General features: G+C 45.1%; 1 protein-coding gene across 1 annotated transcript in view; it reads left to right on the forward strand.

Annotated features, from left to right (window-relative positions):
- LOC142563825 (uncharacterized) overlaps positions 1–20,013 on the forward strand; it is a 99,072-nt gene that overhangs the window by 62,260 nt on the left and 16,799 nt on the right. The window contains exons 16-21 of the mRNA XM_075674510.1: positions 2,505–3,595; positions 4,712–4,847; positions 5,482–5,648; positions 11,388–11,505; positions 12,198–12,853; positions 12,909–13,230. Coding sequence (XP_075530625.1) covers positions 2,505–3,595; positions 4,712–4,847; positions 5,482–5,648; positions 11,388–11,505; positions 12,198–12,853; positions 12,909–13,230 — 2,490 coding nt within the window. The remainder of the gene's footprint in view (positions 1–2,504; positions 3,596–4,711; positions 4,848–5,481; positions 5,649–11,387; positions 11,506–12,197; positions 12,854–12,908; positions 13,231–20,013) is intronic.

Below are 20,013 nucleotides of genomic sequence, written 5' to 3' on the forward strand. Positions count from 1 at the left end.
CATCCTTCAACAAATCTGCTGTTACCTGATCCTCCCCAGCTGCCTTCCCCCTTTGCATAGCTCTCAAGGCTTTCTTTACTTCTTCCGGCGTTACTTGTGCGATTTCAAATTTCTCTAGACTATTCTTTCTTCCATTATCGTCGTTGGTGCCACTGGTACTGCATAAATCTCTATAGAACTTCTCAGCCACTTGAACTGTCTCATCCTTATTAGTAATGATATTGCCGGCTTTGTTTCTTAACGCATACATCTGATTCTTGCCTATTCCTAGTTTCTTCTTCACTGCTTTTAGGCTTCCTCCATTCCTGAGACTATGTTCAATTCTATCCATATTATACTTCCTTATGTAAGCTGTCTTACGCTTGTTGCTTAACTTGGAAAGTTCTGCCAGTTCTATTCTAGCTGTAGGGTTAGAGGCTTTCATACAATGGTGTTTCTTGATCAGATCTTTCGTCTCCTGCGATAACTTACTGGTATCCTGTCTAACGGATTTACCACCGACTTCAATTGCACATTCCTTAATGATGCCTATAAGAGTGTCGTTCATTGCTTCAACACTAAAGTCCTCTTCCTGAGTTAAAGCCGAATACCTGTTCTGTAGCTTGATCCGGAATTCCTCTATTTTCCCTCTTACCGCTAACTCACTGATCGGCTTCTTATGTACCAGTTTCTTCCGGTCCCTCTTCAAGCCTAGGATAATTCGAGTTCTTACCATCCTATATTCACTGCAGCGCGCCTTGCTGAGCACGTCCACATCTTGTATGATGCCAGGGTTAGCGCAGAGTAAAAGTCTATTTCATTTCTAGTCTCGCCGTTCGGGCTCCTCCACGTCCACTTTCGGCTATCCCGCTTGCGGAAGAAGGGATTCATTATCCGCATATTATTCTGTTCTGCAAACTCTACTAATAACTCCCCCCTGCTATTCCTAGAGACTATGCCATATTTCCCCACTGATTTGTCTCCAGCTTGCTTCTTGCCTACCCTGGCATCAATATTTTGTTTTGACTTTACCCACCGCCGATTCCACGTCTTCATAGAAGCTTTCGACTTCCTGGTCATCATGACATGATGTAAGGGCGTAAACCTGTACGACCTTGAATTTGTACCTCTTATTAAGTTTCACAACAAGACCTGCCACCCTCTCATAATGTTATAGAATTCCTGTATGTTACCAGCTATATCCTTATCAATCAGGAATCCGACTCCTAGTTCTCGTCTCTCCGCTAAGCCCCGGTATCACAGGACAGCCCGCTTTTTAGCGCTGTATATGCTTCTTTTGTCCTCCTAACTTCCTTGAGCCCTATTATATCCCATTTACTGCCCTCTAATTCCTCCAATAGCGCTGCTAGAGTCGCCTCACTAGGTAACGTTCTAACGTTAAACGTTGCCAGGTTCAGATTCCAACGGACGCACACGATACGCACTAATTAAAACACAGAAAACATAACAGACAACATAATGCAGTAAACAAGCATGAAGGGTATTTTAGTAATTGTTTAAACGTTTTCAAAACACGTTAAGCACATAGTAATCGCTTGAGAAATAAGATAGGCGTCTATATAATATTTGTGTAATTTCTTGCTTTTATTGTTTTTTTTTATTCTTCCGTTATCATACCTTTTTCTGCGAGTCATACATGTATTTGCAGCAGGGAAGAAGTTTGGGCGTGTTGGTGGGATACATATAAACTGGGATACATAGTGCTAGAATGACACAGGGACAAGCAGGAACACGGGACGTGTTCCTACTTGTCCCTGTGTCATTCTTGCACTACGTATCCCAGTTTCTATGTATCCCACCAACACGCCCAAACTTCTTCCCTGCTAAAGTGCATTTCTAGTACCTTGGCCCTTCCCTAAATAGCGCTCGTCCCATGTTCCTGCTTGTCCCTGTGTCATTCTTGCGCTATGTATCCCAGTTTGTATGTATTTGCAGCATGAAATGTGTAACATATACCTTCACCACGTGGTTATACTTTGTAATCACATGTAAAATACTGTGACGTCATGTCTGATGTTAACAATATCTTACTGATATGTAAAGGTGTTCTTGCTTCTTGTCAAAATGAGATATGATCTTGCTAAAAAAATCTGTCGTTGTTCATGCTATCGCCGCTAGAACGCTGAAAAGGGTCGGATGCCTTCCTTAGGCGATTTCAGCCTCTGCCCCTCCAGAGACTCTGTATAGACTGTCAAGGAGAACAGTAAACTGGTTAAGTTGTCACTGATCCATGTTTAAAGACACAGGACACACAGGATGAAAGAATGAAATAGAGCAACAGGACCAAGCGCTATCTTGTCAGTGGCTTTCCCCCTCTAGGTATTCGTGCTACCCTTCAAACATGGATAAACTGTCAGCTGAAGATGGTTCCTCTGTAAAATAAGTCATCTTAAGTGGTTCAGTACTTTTATTGTCGAAGTACAAGCTTCACCTTTGTCTATTTAGAGCTACCTTCCCGCGGCTAGTGTAATAAATAAAGCTAAATATATATTTATATATTACAGGTTTATCAAGGATTTTGAGAACTGTATCGACAACGCCAGTCAAGGGAGCACCTGCAAAACTGACATGTCCCTGAGTGCGCAACTGGTGACCTACAAGAGGCTTTTAGAGGAAGAGTACGGAGTCGACTGCCGCACGAAAGGGGAGATGAGTCCGCGGTTTTCCGCCGGAAGCGAGTCGGCAGACTACTTTTACGATGACCTGCGCAAGCGGGAGCAGAAGTCGCAGCGAAACCACCGTGAACGGCCGCCCGCGTCCTCCGGCAGAAAGGGTGATTCAGATTCTTACGACTACGGGGACAGTAGACGACGTCGTGGCGCCGGACGCAAGGCGGCACCGAACAGAAACGACGCGTACAAGGGCCGCGAGGACTACGACTACTACAACGATCCAGCAAAGGCGATGCCGACTCCTCCGTTACCACCCCCGAATGTGGAATACGAAGACGAGGATGCTAAGGAGTACTACGACTTCAAGCCAGACACGAAGCGTGGCGACTCGGGCGGAGACGGCGGGCGCGGGAGCCGGAGGAGGTTGCGCAGGGGCGGCGACGACGGGGATGACGAGCTACCGCCACGAAAGCCCGCGGACGACGGGGAGCGTCGCTCGAAAGCGAGGAAGAACGAAGCTCCGCAGGAGACGGCGAAGGAGGGCCATGCGTACTCAGACGACGAAGGCCCCATTCGACCGGGCAGCTCGTATGAGTACGGCTTTGAAGAAGGTTTCAGCAAAAAAAAGCTCAAGACAAACGACCGCAGTGAGGACGCCAGCTTCTTTGAGGACGACCAGGACAGTGAACAGGTCGAGAGAGCTCCGCGTCGGCGCAACCGTAGGCAGGATGCTCCCGTTGTGGGCGACCCTTTGGACGACGAGGAGGAAGCCTCGGACGAAGAGCGCGTCAACGACGGCGTTCAAGACGGCGAGCCGGTCCGTGCGAACCGGCGCGCTGCGGTTGAAGACGAAGATGACGAAGATGATCCGTTCTTCCGGGGAAAGCTGGCGCGCGCCAAGCAGGAGAAGTTCCAGAGAAGTCGCTACATGCAGATGGAAGACGATGGCTACGAAGACGCTCAGCGTCGGAAGAATCAGAGCGGTGAGCGCTAAGTATGCTGCATCGCTACAGGCGCACATTCTATGCGTGCACAGCTTTGCATAGGAGGTGTGAAACGCAGTTTGGGGCTGTAACGAAATGACGCATCTTACTGCAGCACACAATAAAAGAAATACTGAATATTCTTAAGGTACTGCCACATTAGCGGGAAAAACGGGTGCGGCATGTGCATTCGCGGCAGACCCGCGCCATGAAAGTCACACTTACTCGTGTCTTGCGGGCGCGACACTCATGCGACACCCTCCGACGCCCCGGTTTATCTTGTACTGTTCGAGACTTCTGAGAAAGTGCGTGCTTGTAGCTTCGCATCGCATCCATGCAAACACTGGTAATGCGCCATTTACATGGAACTCGAGTCGCCGTAATGCGACAGGTGAGGGTAGTTCTAGATGGGGTAAGCTGTCTCACGCAGTGCATGTAAACGCTGGCGTATAGCATTAAGGTAGAGAAGGAAAGTGAGATGGCTGCCGCCGTGTGAGACTCAACTCGCCAGTGGAATGCAAACAACCGAAAAACGGTCTTCTTTCGGACGAAGGGGGGTACGCCACATGCACGCTCTGTCGGACAGGTATTAGCGAAATGTGCTAAGAAATGTGACACACTACTGATACATCCATGTACACGCGGCTTGCGTCGCGAAGGCAGTAAAAAAAAAAAAAAAAAAGCCGCCCTATCGCTGTTCACCTGATTACATGACTCTATTTTTGTTGGGTGCTCATTTTGTGGCTACCACAAAAAAGTGGTGTTGGATCCACTCCAGCGGTTTCCATGCGGTACTGCCGCATTTCGCAAACTCCACGCTCCCGGCATACTGACTTAACGCACGATGGATGCCGCACGCGTTTTCTCCGCTATAGTGTGAACTTACCTTTAGGGGAGTTGGCGCTTGTGTGCTTCGTTGGAATAGTTGCACACTTGCGACCGTGATGGTGTGGTTATAACGGCGTAAAAATTGAAAGCAGTTAAGTGCGTAAAAAAGTGTTTATTAAGCTGTTCGAAGGAAGCACGCGGCCCCATTTACTCCGCATTATCCTGTGCTTTAGCTTTTTGTGCATATTAGAGGTAAATAAGTTATACCTGAGTGCCGCCCTTTTGCAGTGTGCAATGTACACATGTACCACATCGACATGAAGCGATGTGACCGAGGTATCATGGATGAAGTGGCGTCACTGTACAACGTGACCGTACGCCTCTCGCGCAGCGTGTCCAAAGCTGCCAAGTCTAGTGCATGCATGTGAGTACAATTGGAACGCTGGTTTCATTGCCTTCATTAATATGCCTGCCACACAGTCTTAATGAAATTTCATCCGGTGATTTTCTGGGGTTCACCTTCCCATGCATAACGATATGTGAGAAACAGGATGTGAATTTATCTTACCAGGTCTCCAGTGTTGTTGCTACTCTCTGCCTCACGACCTGTCAGGACAGTTTGCCTGTCCTGACAGGCCGCACATAGAGGCCGTTCACAGTAGAGCTCGTTCTTTTTCTGTACAGCCACATACTCTATCCGAAATATTCGGATAGCTTATGCAAGAAAAGCACCGTTGCCTGATAATGACATCCCGTGTCAATTTAGCAGAATCTGTCCAGGCCATTTTATTTTATATTTAGCACCAGTTGCGCTAACTCATCAACCTTTTTAATACTAGCAATAGTGTAAGATGTCCCATTTTGGAATATTCTATCGCAATTAAAGTCCCTTCTCCGGCTATTCATTCGTCATGCAATATACACAACTTCTTCAGTGAACTAGACCTCTTGGCACGGCGGACGACAGGACTGGGATAGTGTGGAACGCATCTTTAGGAAAAATGGACAGATGTTTGAAGATTATAAGCCCTGCTGTAAATTTCCTTTTTCCCTTCAAGTGCCATTCGAGAATTCGAATCCTGCATACAACAAGCACAGGTCAGGCACCACTGCATGGTATTCGACGAGACGCACAACATTTCTCTCATGCGAAATCTGCTGGCGAGAGCATTTGACGTAAACTGTTCCGACACTGCGCCAGTGCCTATGAAACAACTGTACGCAGGTAAGTAGCATGCAACAAATATGAAGATCACACGCACAGGTTGGAATTTATGTGAAGCGACGTTTTTTGGTGAAGCGGCTAGTCAAATGCTGTACAACTAACGTCGATGGGCACAATTATTTACTTTCATTCTGTCAGCGTGTAATCACGCAATCTTTATCTACCACAGAGGTCACAACTTCATTGGCGTTAGATAGTTATGTTTATGCACTGCACCACTCGCAAGCTACGCCGAAATGTAGACCAAATCAGGCGAACGCGCAGTGTGGGACGTCTACGCTGAAATGTCCAGAAGATGAAGGCGATGTGATGTTTGTAAAGGGAACAATGGCGATGACCTGTGTACACACGGATAACATGCATATCTAGCTCTACCTAAAGACTCTGTAAGTATTGTGTTACAGAGGCGCGAGCGAATTCTGAGGATTGGTGAAGAAATAACGCACACCCAATGGCACATACCGAATGGCTACATCAGAGAAAATCAAGTAAATCAAAGAATCTATTAAATGTTCCACGCTATTGCCTTAAGGGGAAGCTTTAGCTCGGGCCCAACTCCGACGCGGCCTATTCAAATACATGTTAAATGTAAAAACATTTTTCTTAGATAACCCCTGGACAGATTTTAATGAAATTTATTGCATTTGAGAGAGAAAGTTAAATTCTAGTTACTGTTAGAAGCGGAATTTCGATTTAGGGCTTGAGTTTTGTTAAAAAGATTTTCAAATATTCGACCGCTTGAAAAAAATAGTAGCACGAAGTTTACAAATTCATAGCTCTGCATCAAGATCAGATATCGCGGTTCTGTAAACGACATCCATTAGGTCATTCAAAGCGGACAGATTCAATGTGTCATTTTACATCATACGTGAATTTGTTACGTTGGTTACGAGGGTTCTGCAAAAGCTGTATTTCCATATTACTAAATTTTGTATATTGATGTGTAACATATAAATTTCGTCCGCTTTAGATGTACTATTAAATGCAATTCACAGAATTGTATTATCATTTTTGGTTGTTGAGGTACACAGGTATAAACTTGATAGTTTCGTTTTGTGAAAATTTTCGATTTTGGCCAATTTTTAATAAATTGACGACCTAACTCGAACATTTGAAACCAACAGTCACTATATTTTAAGTTTTTCTTTTAAATGCAACAAACCTCGGCAAATTTGGTGCAGTGGTTGACGAGAAAAACGAATGCTCCTTTTACATGTATTCACATAGGAGCACCCGAGCTAAAGCTTCCTCTTAAGAGCGCGGTGTGCTTTAGACATATTTTCGTTTTAAGTAGGATTTTTTTTTTATTACGCAGAGCAGAGGTGCACTTACTGGCACTGCTTCGTCGGTAAACATAAAGGGGTTATACCTACAAGGCCGTTTGTTGGTACTTGCGTTCGGCGCACATGAAACCCCAGCCAGGAGGGTAGGCAAGCAAAGCTTCGCCTTACAAACCAATCGTTGAAAGGACCGTCGCAGATAACTGGAAGAAGGTTACCCTTTTCTAGAAAAAAAAACAAAAACAAAAACAAAAACAAACTTAGTTTGGCTCACGAAGCCTGTTTACGGCGAGTTCAGTAAATGGCGTAATGAAGTAGCGCTGCACACGACGCGTGCAGCGCCATGTTTTTTTTTTTTTGGGTGGGGGGGAGGGGGCTCACTATAATCTGACCGACGCCAAATGATAAAATACGCAGTGCGTCCAATTGAGGGTCCCTGTACGCAAAACACTTGACACGCTTGAGCCCTTCGTAAAAAAAAATGCGCCTGCTAATCAATACATCGAACATCATATAGTCAGGGTAGTCGACGAGCGACAGTTGTCCAAAAAGATGATGTTAGCGTGCACTCTGCTAGAGGTATTGTCAACTTCCAAAGATAAGTTCGAAAAGTTGAATCTGGCTTGGAATCCGCGGTGTCTTGATTGAATGTACGGACTTAAGGCACTGGGGAACTGAAAATCGGGCGAGTTGGCCAGCATTTATGGTAGTATGACATCGCGACACTAGCGAAGACAGAAAGGAACAGAGGTCAGTAGTTTCCGTATGTCTTTCCGCCGAATGTTCCAGGGCACGCGATATGATTAATTAGAAGTGAGCTAATGCTCTCCCCCGCAAGATGAGAAAGATGCTTTCCTGGCCTAGTTCGTGAGTAGACATAATGGAAAGTAGCGCAAGAAATGAGGAAAAAGAAGGGCGAAAAGATAGCGCTGAACTCTCAATTTACGCTTTATTAGTGGCACGACCATCGAGTGACGCTCTTGTTTCTTGCACAGCACTTCCGGTTCACTTCCTGAGACGACCGGGGAGGAAATTCAATATAAATCTAAAAAAGGAAGAAAATAGAAAAATATAGCACTGTACAATATTCATGGGTTTCACTATATATATATATATATATATATATATATATATATATATATATATATATATATATATATATATATATATATATATATATATATATATATATATATATATATATATATATATCAGCATTAGCTTAGTTACAAGTTGAATTACTGAAGTGCCTGGAATAATTAGAATTAGAAATCACTGATTACCTCACACCAAAGCACAGAATCGTAAACTTTAAAGACCCAGCGCGTGAACACGACTTTGGCAAAATTTCTAGAAACCCGGAAGTAGAAAGCGGAAGTAATGACGTCACTAATGACGTAACGCACATGAAGGTGGCGTGATAGTTAACCAGCTAATTAATGGAAAACACTTGCCTCCGAGTGCGGCTTGTGCGTTGCGTTCGCCTAAAGTTAAGCTAAAGAAGACCAACGCCGAGGTGCGAGTGCACTAAGAGACACCTATGTCAAAGATTAGGGTCGCTTACAATTCTTTAGGAAAGCTGGTACCATATAAAAGGTGTTTCAGCGAACACTTTGAAACAATTTTTAAAAGTGCCTGTGACACATAGCGCTATTCCAGTCCTTGAATTGGTCTACTCGAAGAGGCGGACATTACTTGGTCAAAAAATTGAAATGCATAATCTACTAATTAAAAAAAATTCCCTAATTAGGTTTAAGCTAATCACCTAATGGCACATATTGCAATTTACAAATTCGAGCGAGTGAGACTGCCAGGCATATACACTTGAGAAGCATTGCCTGGATGACACCATTTGCGAGATATGAGCCGTCAAACTCGCGGTAAAAATGCTCTGTAGTTCGACTTACTTTCTTAACGAAACGTCGTTTTATGCATTGAAGCACAAAAGTAACTGGAACGCCAATGCATTTATTTCTCCGAAAAGTTCGGGAATTAATATCTCGAAACCGGAGTCATCCTGAGAATTCGTTCCAAGTGGATACGCCTTGCAAACGTCCCCGCAAGAATTTGTAATTTGTAATACGTGCCATAAGGTCATTAGTTAAAAACTTTATTAGTGAATTTTTGTTATTCAGTCGATTATGCATTTCAATTTTTTTTGCAAGTAATGCACGCCTCTTCCAGTAGATCAGCTCAAGGACTAGAATTCTGCTGTACCTGCCACAGGCAATACAAAAAGAAGTGTTCGCTGAAACACACGGTTCAGGGTGTCCCAGGTGTTATCCTGTTATAAGTAAAACAGACACAAATAGCACGGTGCAAGGTACGGATATAAGACCTATGGTGTTCGGTCGCCTGACCTGTGACCAATGAACTTCGTAGGCTTTATAATTTTCTCGCACCATGTTACTTTCCTTCATTTTTCTTTCATTGAACAGCTTGGCTAATGTTAGTTGGAATACACTGTATATACACGCGCTCCGCGAAACCTGAAGATGCGGAGTGCGAATTGATCAACAGCAGAATGACTTCGGAAAATCAAATTCACTTTGATATTAGGGTATCGACGCAATACTGATGCACTTAGCGCCGTGTTGTTTGATCAAAACTACCTCAGACTATTCACATGCAGTCGCATCGCGGCTCTTTTTCTCAAGATTTTTACTTCATTGAGGAGAGGCTTGCACATGCATTGCTTGCAATGACATGGTAATTGGAACTCCCTTCCGCTATCTCATCTATTTCAAATTATCTATTCATGTTATCTGTGTCAAGCGGAACTGGCTCCCATTTACCATATCACTGCAAGCAATGCATGTGCAAGCCTCTTTTCAATGAAGTAAACATCTTGAAAGAAGAGCCGCGAGGCGACCGCTTGTGAATTGTCTGTGGCAGTTTTGATCAAACAACACGGCGCTGAGTGCATCAGTATTGCGTCGATGTCCTAATATCAAAGTGAATTTAATTTTCCAAATTCATTCTGCTTTTGATGAACTCGCACTTTGCGTCCCCATGTGCCGTATTGCCGCCTGCATATGCACATACGTATACGTACCAGCTTTTCTAATAATGCTGCAGTTGAGAGTGCTGTGCTCTCTCTTTTCCTTCCCTTCCTTTTTCCATCATGCCTATCCACCGCCGCAATGATTATCTTACAAGTCTCTTTCTGGCTGATTTCTCTTAACTATAGCAATTTATTATCACCTTTCGTTGATTTTGGGCGCATCAATTCTTTTTGATTTATTTTGTTTTTCTTTTGTCAATGTCTCGTCCTGTCAACTTTGAACAAAACATGTAATTTCTCCTCATTGCTTCCCCCCCCCCCCCCCCATTGGCACCTCTTGATGCAGCTCAGTTTGTCTTAACCTTAATTTCTTCGCTCGTTTAATTTTTCTCTTCATTTCCACTTTATGCTTGCACGCGATGATTATTCTCCCGTTTTTACCACCACTATTGCACGAAAAAACCTGCAGCACAATTCCCCACTCCTCCTTTTTTTTATCTGCGACATTTAGACTTCCGGTACCCTATGCCCTCGCTTATTCTCCTGTTGAACGTGGGCGATAGTGAGCTATAAACGATACCAAGGACAACACCTGTCGCTCTGACGAAGATAAGTGCCTTTGCTTATACACTGGCTGAGGCACATCCCTTACTCTAACACTGCTGATCCGCTCAAGAGACGTCGCAAGAGTATCTCAATGTCTTTTACTGAGTTTTATTTTCGGCGGTTGTTACTACTTTTGCGATGCTCGCGGCATGAGAGCTCCATACTTGCATACCATACGCTGGCATACTGGGTCGTGTGTGAGTACTAAAAAAACGAAACTTCAATACGGAATACATATTAGGTGAATGTATAAAAATCAGGCTATAACTTGAGTAACTATTGAGTAGTCTGGTTGAGATGAACATAGATGTAACTGCTGACGCAAACGTAAAAAGAGGGGGCAAAGGCGAGCGTTACAGTGTTTGTCCCCATTTCAATGTGTGCGTGCTCTTTAGCGCCAATGGTCCTCAGCACTTATCCAAGACCAACTAGCCGGACAGTTAATCCTAAGTACAACTTGAGGCTGCTTAGTACGTCCAGCGACGACAAGTTGGTCAAGAAGTTGCTTAGATTTGGCTTAAAGTCACCGTTATAGGCTGGAGCTCGCTGTATCAGCGTGCTTGAACGCCGCCTTTAGAATAAAAAATCAAGGAAAGCCTTGTTCTGTCCGTTTTCATGCCAGTTTCCTTACAACCAGTGGGGGCAGCGAATTACCTGCCTTTCTGTTGCTTAATAATCACACAATTTCACAAAAGAACGATGGTTTGTCTATAGCTCACCGCGCCCCACAGCCATGAAGAAAGCTTTTGCTGCAGTGACTTGACGCGTGACGCCGAAAATGCAGAAAAGCGCACGAATTGACACGGCGATCATTCCAGAATGTGATTCGTAAGGTCGACCTGCTTTCAGGTGCACAAAGAGGATGCAACAACACCATGCTAGCTCGGCTGTACTCCTACTGCGCCGTTGGATTCTATGCAGAAGTGGAAGGGCAGCAGATTGACAAAATGGACAAAGCCGTGTGCCAGTACGACACTATTTTTTATTTCTTGCTTTTTCGCGGCTGCACGGTGTAACGCTTCCGTGAACTCTCTTAATCCCATTTAGTGTGGACGGGAGCGCTAGGCTGCGCTCGGCTGAGCGCCAGTGCAACGAGCTTGACTGCGCTGCTCGAAGTGTGCAGCTGCAGTGGCGCCTATAGAGGCGTGGCCCGCGTAGCTTCGTGTTGCGAGCTACACTTTGCTTCATCGCAGCGCAGGCTCGTGGGCCCAAACAACGTGGATTCTATGGGAAACAACATATAAGCAAAGAAAAGCGTATCTTTTCATGTTTGAAACGTGAGAGAGCTATTGCCGTGTTCAAACGTTCATCTGCTTCGCCATCGTTAATACCTTTGCACTACGGCGTTCCTCATAACCTCCACCGTGCAGTTTGATGATGTTAAATCGCGCACCTCAAGGCATGTGATGGACAACTTATGCAGAGGCGCGGCAACGCCCGTCGAGTAAGTTTTGAAATACGGGAGCACATTGGACATAAGTGGTAGCGTATATTTCACAATGCGTGGTAAATATGAATAGTGACGGGCAAGGGAGACCTTGAACTAGCGTCGCTGTAATATAATTACCTGAACCTCAACTCGCCTTCTAAACTAACGTGTACACCGGAAAACAACCGGTGGGAGCCAAGTTGAAATGGCTTTGTGTTCATTCATTACAGCTTTGTTCGTGAGTTCTTGAATTGTACAAAGGACGCCTATCATGACTCCCTCTGCGAAAATACGAACCTGCCAATCAAGCCAACCACCAGCTTTTTCGACAGTGTGCTGTTGACCAAATATGCACGCTTGTGCGGGATCGAGCACGAACTTGTGCGGCCCACAAAACCCCCGCACTTCACAATGACCGTGACAAACCCAATGATCGATAAATGCGGCCAGCCGGGTCAAATCGGCGGACCGGGCGGCCCCGGTGGACCAGGCGGCCCCGGCGGCCCAGGCGGCCCCTGCGGGCCCAATGGCCCTGTTCCGACAGTTTGCCAGCCCCCAGGTCAGCCCGGTGGTCCTAATGGACCCGGTGGTCCTGGGGGTCCCGGAGGTCCTGGGGGGCCCGGGGGTCCTGGGGGGCCCGGGGGTCCTGGAGGACCGAAGGGGCCAGATGGTAGAGAAGCCCCGCCACCAGGACACCCAGGGGGTCCCGGTGGTCCAGGAGGTCCAGGCGGTCCCGGTGGCATTGGTGGTCCAGGAGGTCCCAACGGCCCGAATGGGCCCAAGCCAGGAGAGCCTGGGGGATTGGGAGGACCTGGAGGACCCGGTGGACCAGGCGGTCCTGGAGGACCCGGTGGTATCGGTGGGCCAGATTGTGTATGTAGTACAGGTAAGCGAGCCACGCGCACAGAAAGTTTCATCGCTCCATAGTCTTTATCTCGCAGCAACACCACGGACAAGCCCAACTACGACGACCTCGACTACAACGCCACCGCCCCACCTAACCCCCATAACCAGGGGACCAGCACCGACGGAGCCGTCAACGACAACAAGTACCGAAAGCGGAACGTTGAGCTCTTTCAGCACCACTGAATCAGAGTACCCTTCCACAACGACACCTGGCTCCACCATGGAGACAACGTGTCTTGTCGTCAATACGTCTTTCCAGTACCCCGATATGTGCGACAGAAAGGAGCTGCTGCGGCGCTTCTTCACTTGCGGCATTACATTCCAGACCAACCTGGAGCTGCAGAAACCCGAGTGCAAGTGAGTTCATCTCTTTGGGCTAGAATGGGCGAATAAAGGGTTTTCGCATAACCTTCGCATGCGACCAAGACGAACGTATGGAACGTATGGACTGGGACTTTTCAGAATAATCACGGAACGATGCATATAAAAAAAGTGAAATCTAGGCCTGGAGGCGGCACTCTAAAGCCCGGAGAGTAGAGATGATCTTACGCTTGCGTGGACGCTGACTTCTCCTGTGTTGGAATCCCGCAACTATTTTATGCACACAATTGTTACCAAATGTATGGAGTCGCGTCATGAAATATAAACATTCCGAAAATTTTTCTTGAGACGGAGGGCGGTACACCTTCACAGGGACATCGGTTAAAAACAAGGCGCAGGCACTTCACGGAAAAGTATTCAAGGAACTCCGCCTCTTATTTGGATCCACATGCTTACTCGTGGTCACCCTATATAAACACAGTGACTGCAATAAATGGAAACGAGAGGCCCGATTTTTGTTAGTCAGAATCATACGAAGCCAACAGACAGTGAAACCAAGGAACGCATAGGGTAAATCTCTCGTTCTTTTTTTTAAAATTTGAAATGTAATGCAAAAATAACACCACACGGAAATGAAAGAAACCATATATATATATATATATATATATATATATATATATATATATATATATATATATATATATATATATATATATATATATATATATATATATATATATATATATATATATCAGCAGCTGCTACCTGACGGGTTTACGATGCAGGACATGAAGGAGCTGCGTATTGTGCGCCGTCGAGAAGGATATTTATGTCACGCGCGCTACTGCTTCGTCCCCAAATATCACTCAGACGACCTTCGTAACAGCTCCACAGTTAACGAAGGCTGGAGGAAATTCCTGGGTTCACTAGCGCAGTTTTAACGCTCTCTTATAGGGGTTCAGCAAATAGTAATGTATGAGAACTTGTTGAGTATGAATCAAATAGTGCCAACAGCGAACGGAATGGAATATGCAATATTTTTCAGATAATTTTCGAATGATCAGCCTTTTATCTATTAACACAAATCACTGTTGACATCCAAGTGTTCGCTACGTTGGAAAGTTTCCGATTGCATCGCCTTGTCATGAATTAGCAGGTATGCTTTATGAGCCGTGTTGTCAGCGCGTTTGGATCTGCGTGTATACGTACTTTCGAGAATGAAACCGCAATGAGCGCTGACTGCAGGAATGGCAGAGCGAAGAAAACACTTGTTCTCTCGTCGGAATGGTCGCGGCAGACGATGTAACTATAGTAATACATAATACCGCATTCGAGCGTATTTAGACTTATTTCCAAGAAAGCACGCAGTTGCAACACCGATAAATTGCACCAAAGAATGTCCATTGCCACATATCACGTGAGCGAGATTTCAGGGTGGCCAATGGTGGCTTAGCCCCAAAGGCCTGGTTCCTTCATAGATGCAGCGCGCTTTACGCAAATTTCAATTCTTTAGGAGCACTAAAAGGGAAAAAAATTTGCCGTCCAACCAACAGTAGCGGTTCTTATAAAGGAAACCCGCAGAGGGTTCGTTGGAAAAAAAAAACACAGTGGAAGGGCTGAAGCTTGCGTGATATTTCCTTCAGTTTCATGTTAACTCTGGCGATGTGAATTATTCGAAAACTACTCGAAAAATATTCGCATCTGCGAATAGTGACTATTTGATTCAAAGGCCTAATCAAATACAGGCCAATGTTCCAGTCGTTATCCGGAACTTTTAAATATTCGCGCACACCTACAGAAATCCGCCGCTGCCATGATGCTTCGCCAGTTATCATTTTCTCCATAACCTCCAGTGACTAGTAATCTGAAGCAGTCGTCACAGAAATAAGCGGTGTCTAATGCGTGATACAGACAGGGATTCCTTGGCGTGTCATATCTGTGCGGTGTAAGTGGGCAACCAGTAGACACAAAAGTCTTCGGTGAAGACGTGACTGCTCCCGTGTACCGGGAGTATTGCCACGGAGTGCATTCGTTTTAGCGGGGCTTCAGAGGTATCATGTTTTCTCCATGCTAAATAAGTCTAGTACCCTTATGAAAGTCGAACCTGTTAACGCCATAGTTTCCAACCATCATTAGATAAGTGTCCCAACACGGGGGCTAGGAAGTCCCTCGCCCCCCCCCCCCCCCCTATGTGTGCCCGTGCCTGTAGCACCGCAACATTTGCTCACGCGCAGCATTTTCTAAGCATGAATTTTTAAAATTGCAATTATGAAAATAGTTTATCAGCACATTAAGTGCAGTTGATATGAACCACTGAATGGTCCAAGCCCAAGTGGTTAAAAATACGGCGTCCACTTGCTGATGTCGAGCAGTGACTATTGATAGCAAAAATAAATAAATAAATAAATAAATAAATAAATAAATAAATAAATAAATAAATAAATAAAAACATAATTGTTCATTCTATATTTCCGCAGTCCTCATAATCCCGCTCTCTCTTACAAATCCCACTAATTTTTTTTCTTTACAGTGAAGGTAACTCATGGCGCATTTAAGTGCTCGTTTCTGAGTACTCTTGGGAAACGCTACCAAGAGAACTTAGATTTATCGTGACAATAAGTACACTCCTATAGTGCTAAGAAAGTTGTAATTACGTCCTATAATTACGCCATCTAAACAACTGGTCCAAAGTCTCCAACAAAAAGATAACAAATTTTTATTCAGCGCTCTAAAACTCACGTTATCAGAGGAAATGTATGTCCTCTTCGCTTAGGAACTCTCTGCAAAAACGGTCATATTCGCTACGTTGATAGCCTTGCATAAAAAAAAAAAATCTTTATAATCTTCGAAAGGAACGCCCTCTATAAATGTTCCATAGCTATAGTTCTTCGCAGACAAAGGGAGAAAGTACCTTTTCAGAAAGCGGTCAGGCACGGAGGCGGAACCCCTCCAATACGGCTGATTGAATGCTTTGAAGTATTCAGGCTCTCATACTGAGAACGATTAGGTGCGAAGATCAACAGGGAATATCTCAGCAGCCTGCGGTTTGCAGGTGGCATCGTGCTGTTCAGCAACGTTTGAGATGACTTACAACAAAGATTGAGTACTTTAGCTGACAGGGTTCGAATGTGTCTGAATATTCATATGCAGATGACTAAGACAACAAAAGAACAAGAATTTGTGACTGGCTGTCAGCTTTTATAATCGGTGCAAAAGTACATTTATCTTCTACAATTAGTCACAGGGCACCTGGGAGAGTTCTACAGAAGAATAAAAATGGGTTCATAACTCATGACCGGCAGCTTAGCGCTAGCTTTGAAAAGAAAAGTATACAGTAATTGCATTCTACCGGTACTGACATATGGCGCAGAAACTACAAGAAAGAAGCATGAGCAGGAGCTAAGGACAACGGTAAGAGCGATGGAACGAGAGATGACAGGTGCAACGTTAAGAGCTACAGAAGAGAGCCGTGTTAATAAAAATGGGGGTAGCCGATATAGAGTTAAGATTAAGAACAAATTAAGTTGGGCAGGCAATGAAAGGCATAATTAAAAATTCTGGGGCTTCACGTGCCACGACACTGTAGTGGGGAATTGCGGAATAATTTTGACCACCTGGGTTTTTTTAACGTGCACCTTACACGTGCTTATTGCATTTCGGGATCGAACCCGCGACCTCAAGCCTCAGCAGCGTAACGTCATAGCCACTGGTCTACCGCGGCTGGTTGTAATGCGTAGCGATGGTATATTAGAGTTACCGGGTGGGTGCCAAGGGAAGGGATGGAAGCGCACTCGAGTACGGCCGAGAATTATAGGAGATGGGGTGAACTGAGGAAATTTGCAGGCATAGGATGGGGGTCAGGTGGCGCAACACAGGCGTGACCGGAGGTCGATGGGAGGCGCCTCGGTGGACATGAAAGGCTGATGACAAAACTGATGATTATGATAATGACGAGCCCCTGTAGTTCACATCATACTCATCGCGTTTGCAGATAAGACCATGGCCGGAATGTACGCACTTTCCCCATTACAGCTGTCGAAATGGGGGAGCTTCCACCCTGCGCCTGCGCGCACCGTCGGCGCTGTCAGCCAATCCTTTTCAACGATTCCTTGTGACCCGTTCCGAGCGCGTTCGCTGTGCCCGCTCTGCGGAAAGATCAGTCGCGCCGGGAACTTAAAAAAAAAAAAAAACATTCAGTGTCCTCTGAATGACCTCGCTATTTTTTTGCTATTTTGCTACGCCTTCCCGAAACTAGTCGTTTCGGGAAGGCGTAGCAAAAGACACTGGCAGAAAATCTTGGAGCCAGTGTCATAGTGACAATTTACCGTCGAATCAAGCACTTAGCTTGCTCCAGATACACATTACTACCTATTTTCTTGAAAGTTTATTTGACGCCGTATGCCGTCAATAAATCGAAAATCGCAAGCAACGAATCAGCCGTCGTTGTCGCCCATATTCTTTCGTTGTAGAGATTTTCGCTGTCGAGACGTTCACAATACACATAGTATATAGAAATGCGCCCTGGAGAGACGAAATCCTTTGTTGTACAGATGACTTCGTTGTAGAGGCATTGAACTGTATCTCTCCCTCAGAAGCTGCACGAAATCGTCATATATGCCCTCGTGCTTGAGGATGGGCCATAACGATTCCCTGTCTACGTTGTCGTAAGCTGCCCTAATATCTAGAAACGATATCCATAATGGTCTATTCTGAGCTATTGAAACCTCTGTGCACTGAATTAATACAAAGATGTGCTCTATGTGGCTGCCTGGTGTGAACACATTCTGTAGTTGCCCCAATATACAGGGCGATCATTTTTTAGTTTTAGCAAATTTTTAACATCCTGTTGCATATAACATAATTCTACTCCTTGAGATTGATTATTCAGATAGGCGGGTAGTACTTGCACGAGAAACCGAAAGATATATTAAGTGAATTAAGAAAAATATACTAATTATCTTCTGCATTAATTACTTTACGGCACATGTTCACTCCAGAAGCCAAGTAATTAATCACAGCAAGCAGCAAAATACCTACACCGACGCAGACAGGCGCTGACACCTTTGTACAAAAATAACACCACTCGCAGAAAGAAATCACCTTTAACTACCTCTACCTAACAGAAAAGCCAGAAGTGCGAAAAAGGAGGTCAAGACTTTATCGCTCTGGCACTCTGCTCCGTGCTGCGCTGAGAGGATAGCTCTGCTGAGCAGGCACGACTGCTTTCTTTGACGTCACAGTCACACTATCATGAAGCTGAGGATCACTTTGCTCAAAACTTCTCTGTCTACCTTCTCTGTCTACCTATGCGTGCAACAGATGCGGTCGTATCAATCTTTTCCCTGTTTTTTTCCACCTATACTTGAAACATATCTTGCCTATCTCGACTGCTGACCGGTTGATGCTTCAATCTACTTTAAATCCAAGCGCTTCTTGAAAGTTTACGTTACCTACGGGCTCACTGGATGAATTCCTTCGCATTCCAGTAAGATGTGCTGAGTGGTCTCCGGATTTCGCTGCAGCATACACATGCCTCCATCTTATTCTGAATATTTAAAAGATTATTTGGGCTCCGAGGGAAAGCGATGTCAAGCGCCTTATAGACCTTTTCACGGAGGGCCCGTGAGCGCCGCCATGTTTGATCACGTGATGACGCGTCCGTTACTTACCTCAGCTGCCTCCGTTTCCTTCGTGTTTACAATGGATGTGCATGACACCGGTACGGTTTAGTAAACCTCCTTTCGGCGGATATTGTAGGAGGTGACTGGGTCGACGGTACAAAACTTTGGCCACAGCTTCAGAGGGCCATGTAAGCGCTTTCAGAGTTCATTACAAATTGTCCTAACGGTGCGAGCAGGTATACGATGCTTGTACTAGAAGTGGGGCTAGAAATTTATTCTAATCTGTGCAAACTCTGATTGTTTATTAAATCCGGATCAGTGCATTTTACTCTTCGTTATTTATTTGTGAAACATGTTGAAGAAGCTTTTTCATGTTTCTTACTCAATAACGTTCCTCGATGCGGTTATTCACCGATTGCTTATTTTCTGCCTAATCGCTCGCTGATGTACTCAGTAGCCATAGAATTGTTCCTGCTGGGCACAAGTCTTGGAGCATAGATGTTCTCTATAATGACTAGTAGCAAATACGTATTATTGCAAGTCACTCGCTTACTCTGTGGAGCGTCACGAAACGCTCAGCTTCGAACATTCGTTTGCTGTCGGTCTAATCGCTACCACCCATGCGTCGGCGCATTGATTCAAGTATGTGCCAATTCACTAATTCTTCATACATTGTATATAGATTCGACGTGTTTACCTGTAAGTTGGGGAAAATGTGTGTAGATAACGGGTGAGAAATTTACTAAGCCAGGAAGCGCCGTTACTCCATTTGTCACTATGCAACGATCGGTACTCAATCTACCCGACGTTCCCGGGTTGAAGTCCTTTCTTTGGAAGTTAGCGATACAACGCTAGCGGATGAGTGAAGTTTTGTCCTCGATGAAAGCCGTGCATCGCGAAGGGCCGACAATAGAGGCAGTCCAGTCCTTATGTAGCAGCGGTCCGTGAACTTGGACACACAGATTCATTCCGTTCCTATTATTTTTGCAGCCAACTGCCATTTCACGTTTTGCAGCATGAATGGAGCACAATGCGTAAGCGAACACCCAGTTGCAGTTCCAACAAACGATCGCACAGTAGTAGGATAGAAGCGGTAATGGTTTCGCATTCGTGCACTTTCGCAGAGGCAACGTGCGGCGCGCCGCGAAGAACACCGTCCCATTTTTCAAAAGCAAGCCGCTCCGCGAAAAGGGTCTAT

Source organism: Dermacentor variabilis, chromosome 1 (genome assembly GCF_050947875.1).
Source record: "Dermacentor variabilis isolate Ectoservices chromosome 1, ASM5094787v1, whole genome shotgun sequence".
In the NCBI taxonomy this organism is placed as follows: domain Eukaryota; kingdom Metazoa; phylum Arthropoda; class Arachnida; order Ixodida; family Ixodidae; genus Dermacentor; species Dermacentor variabilis.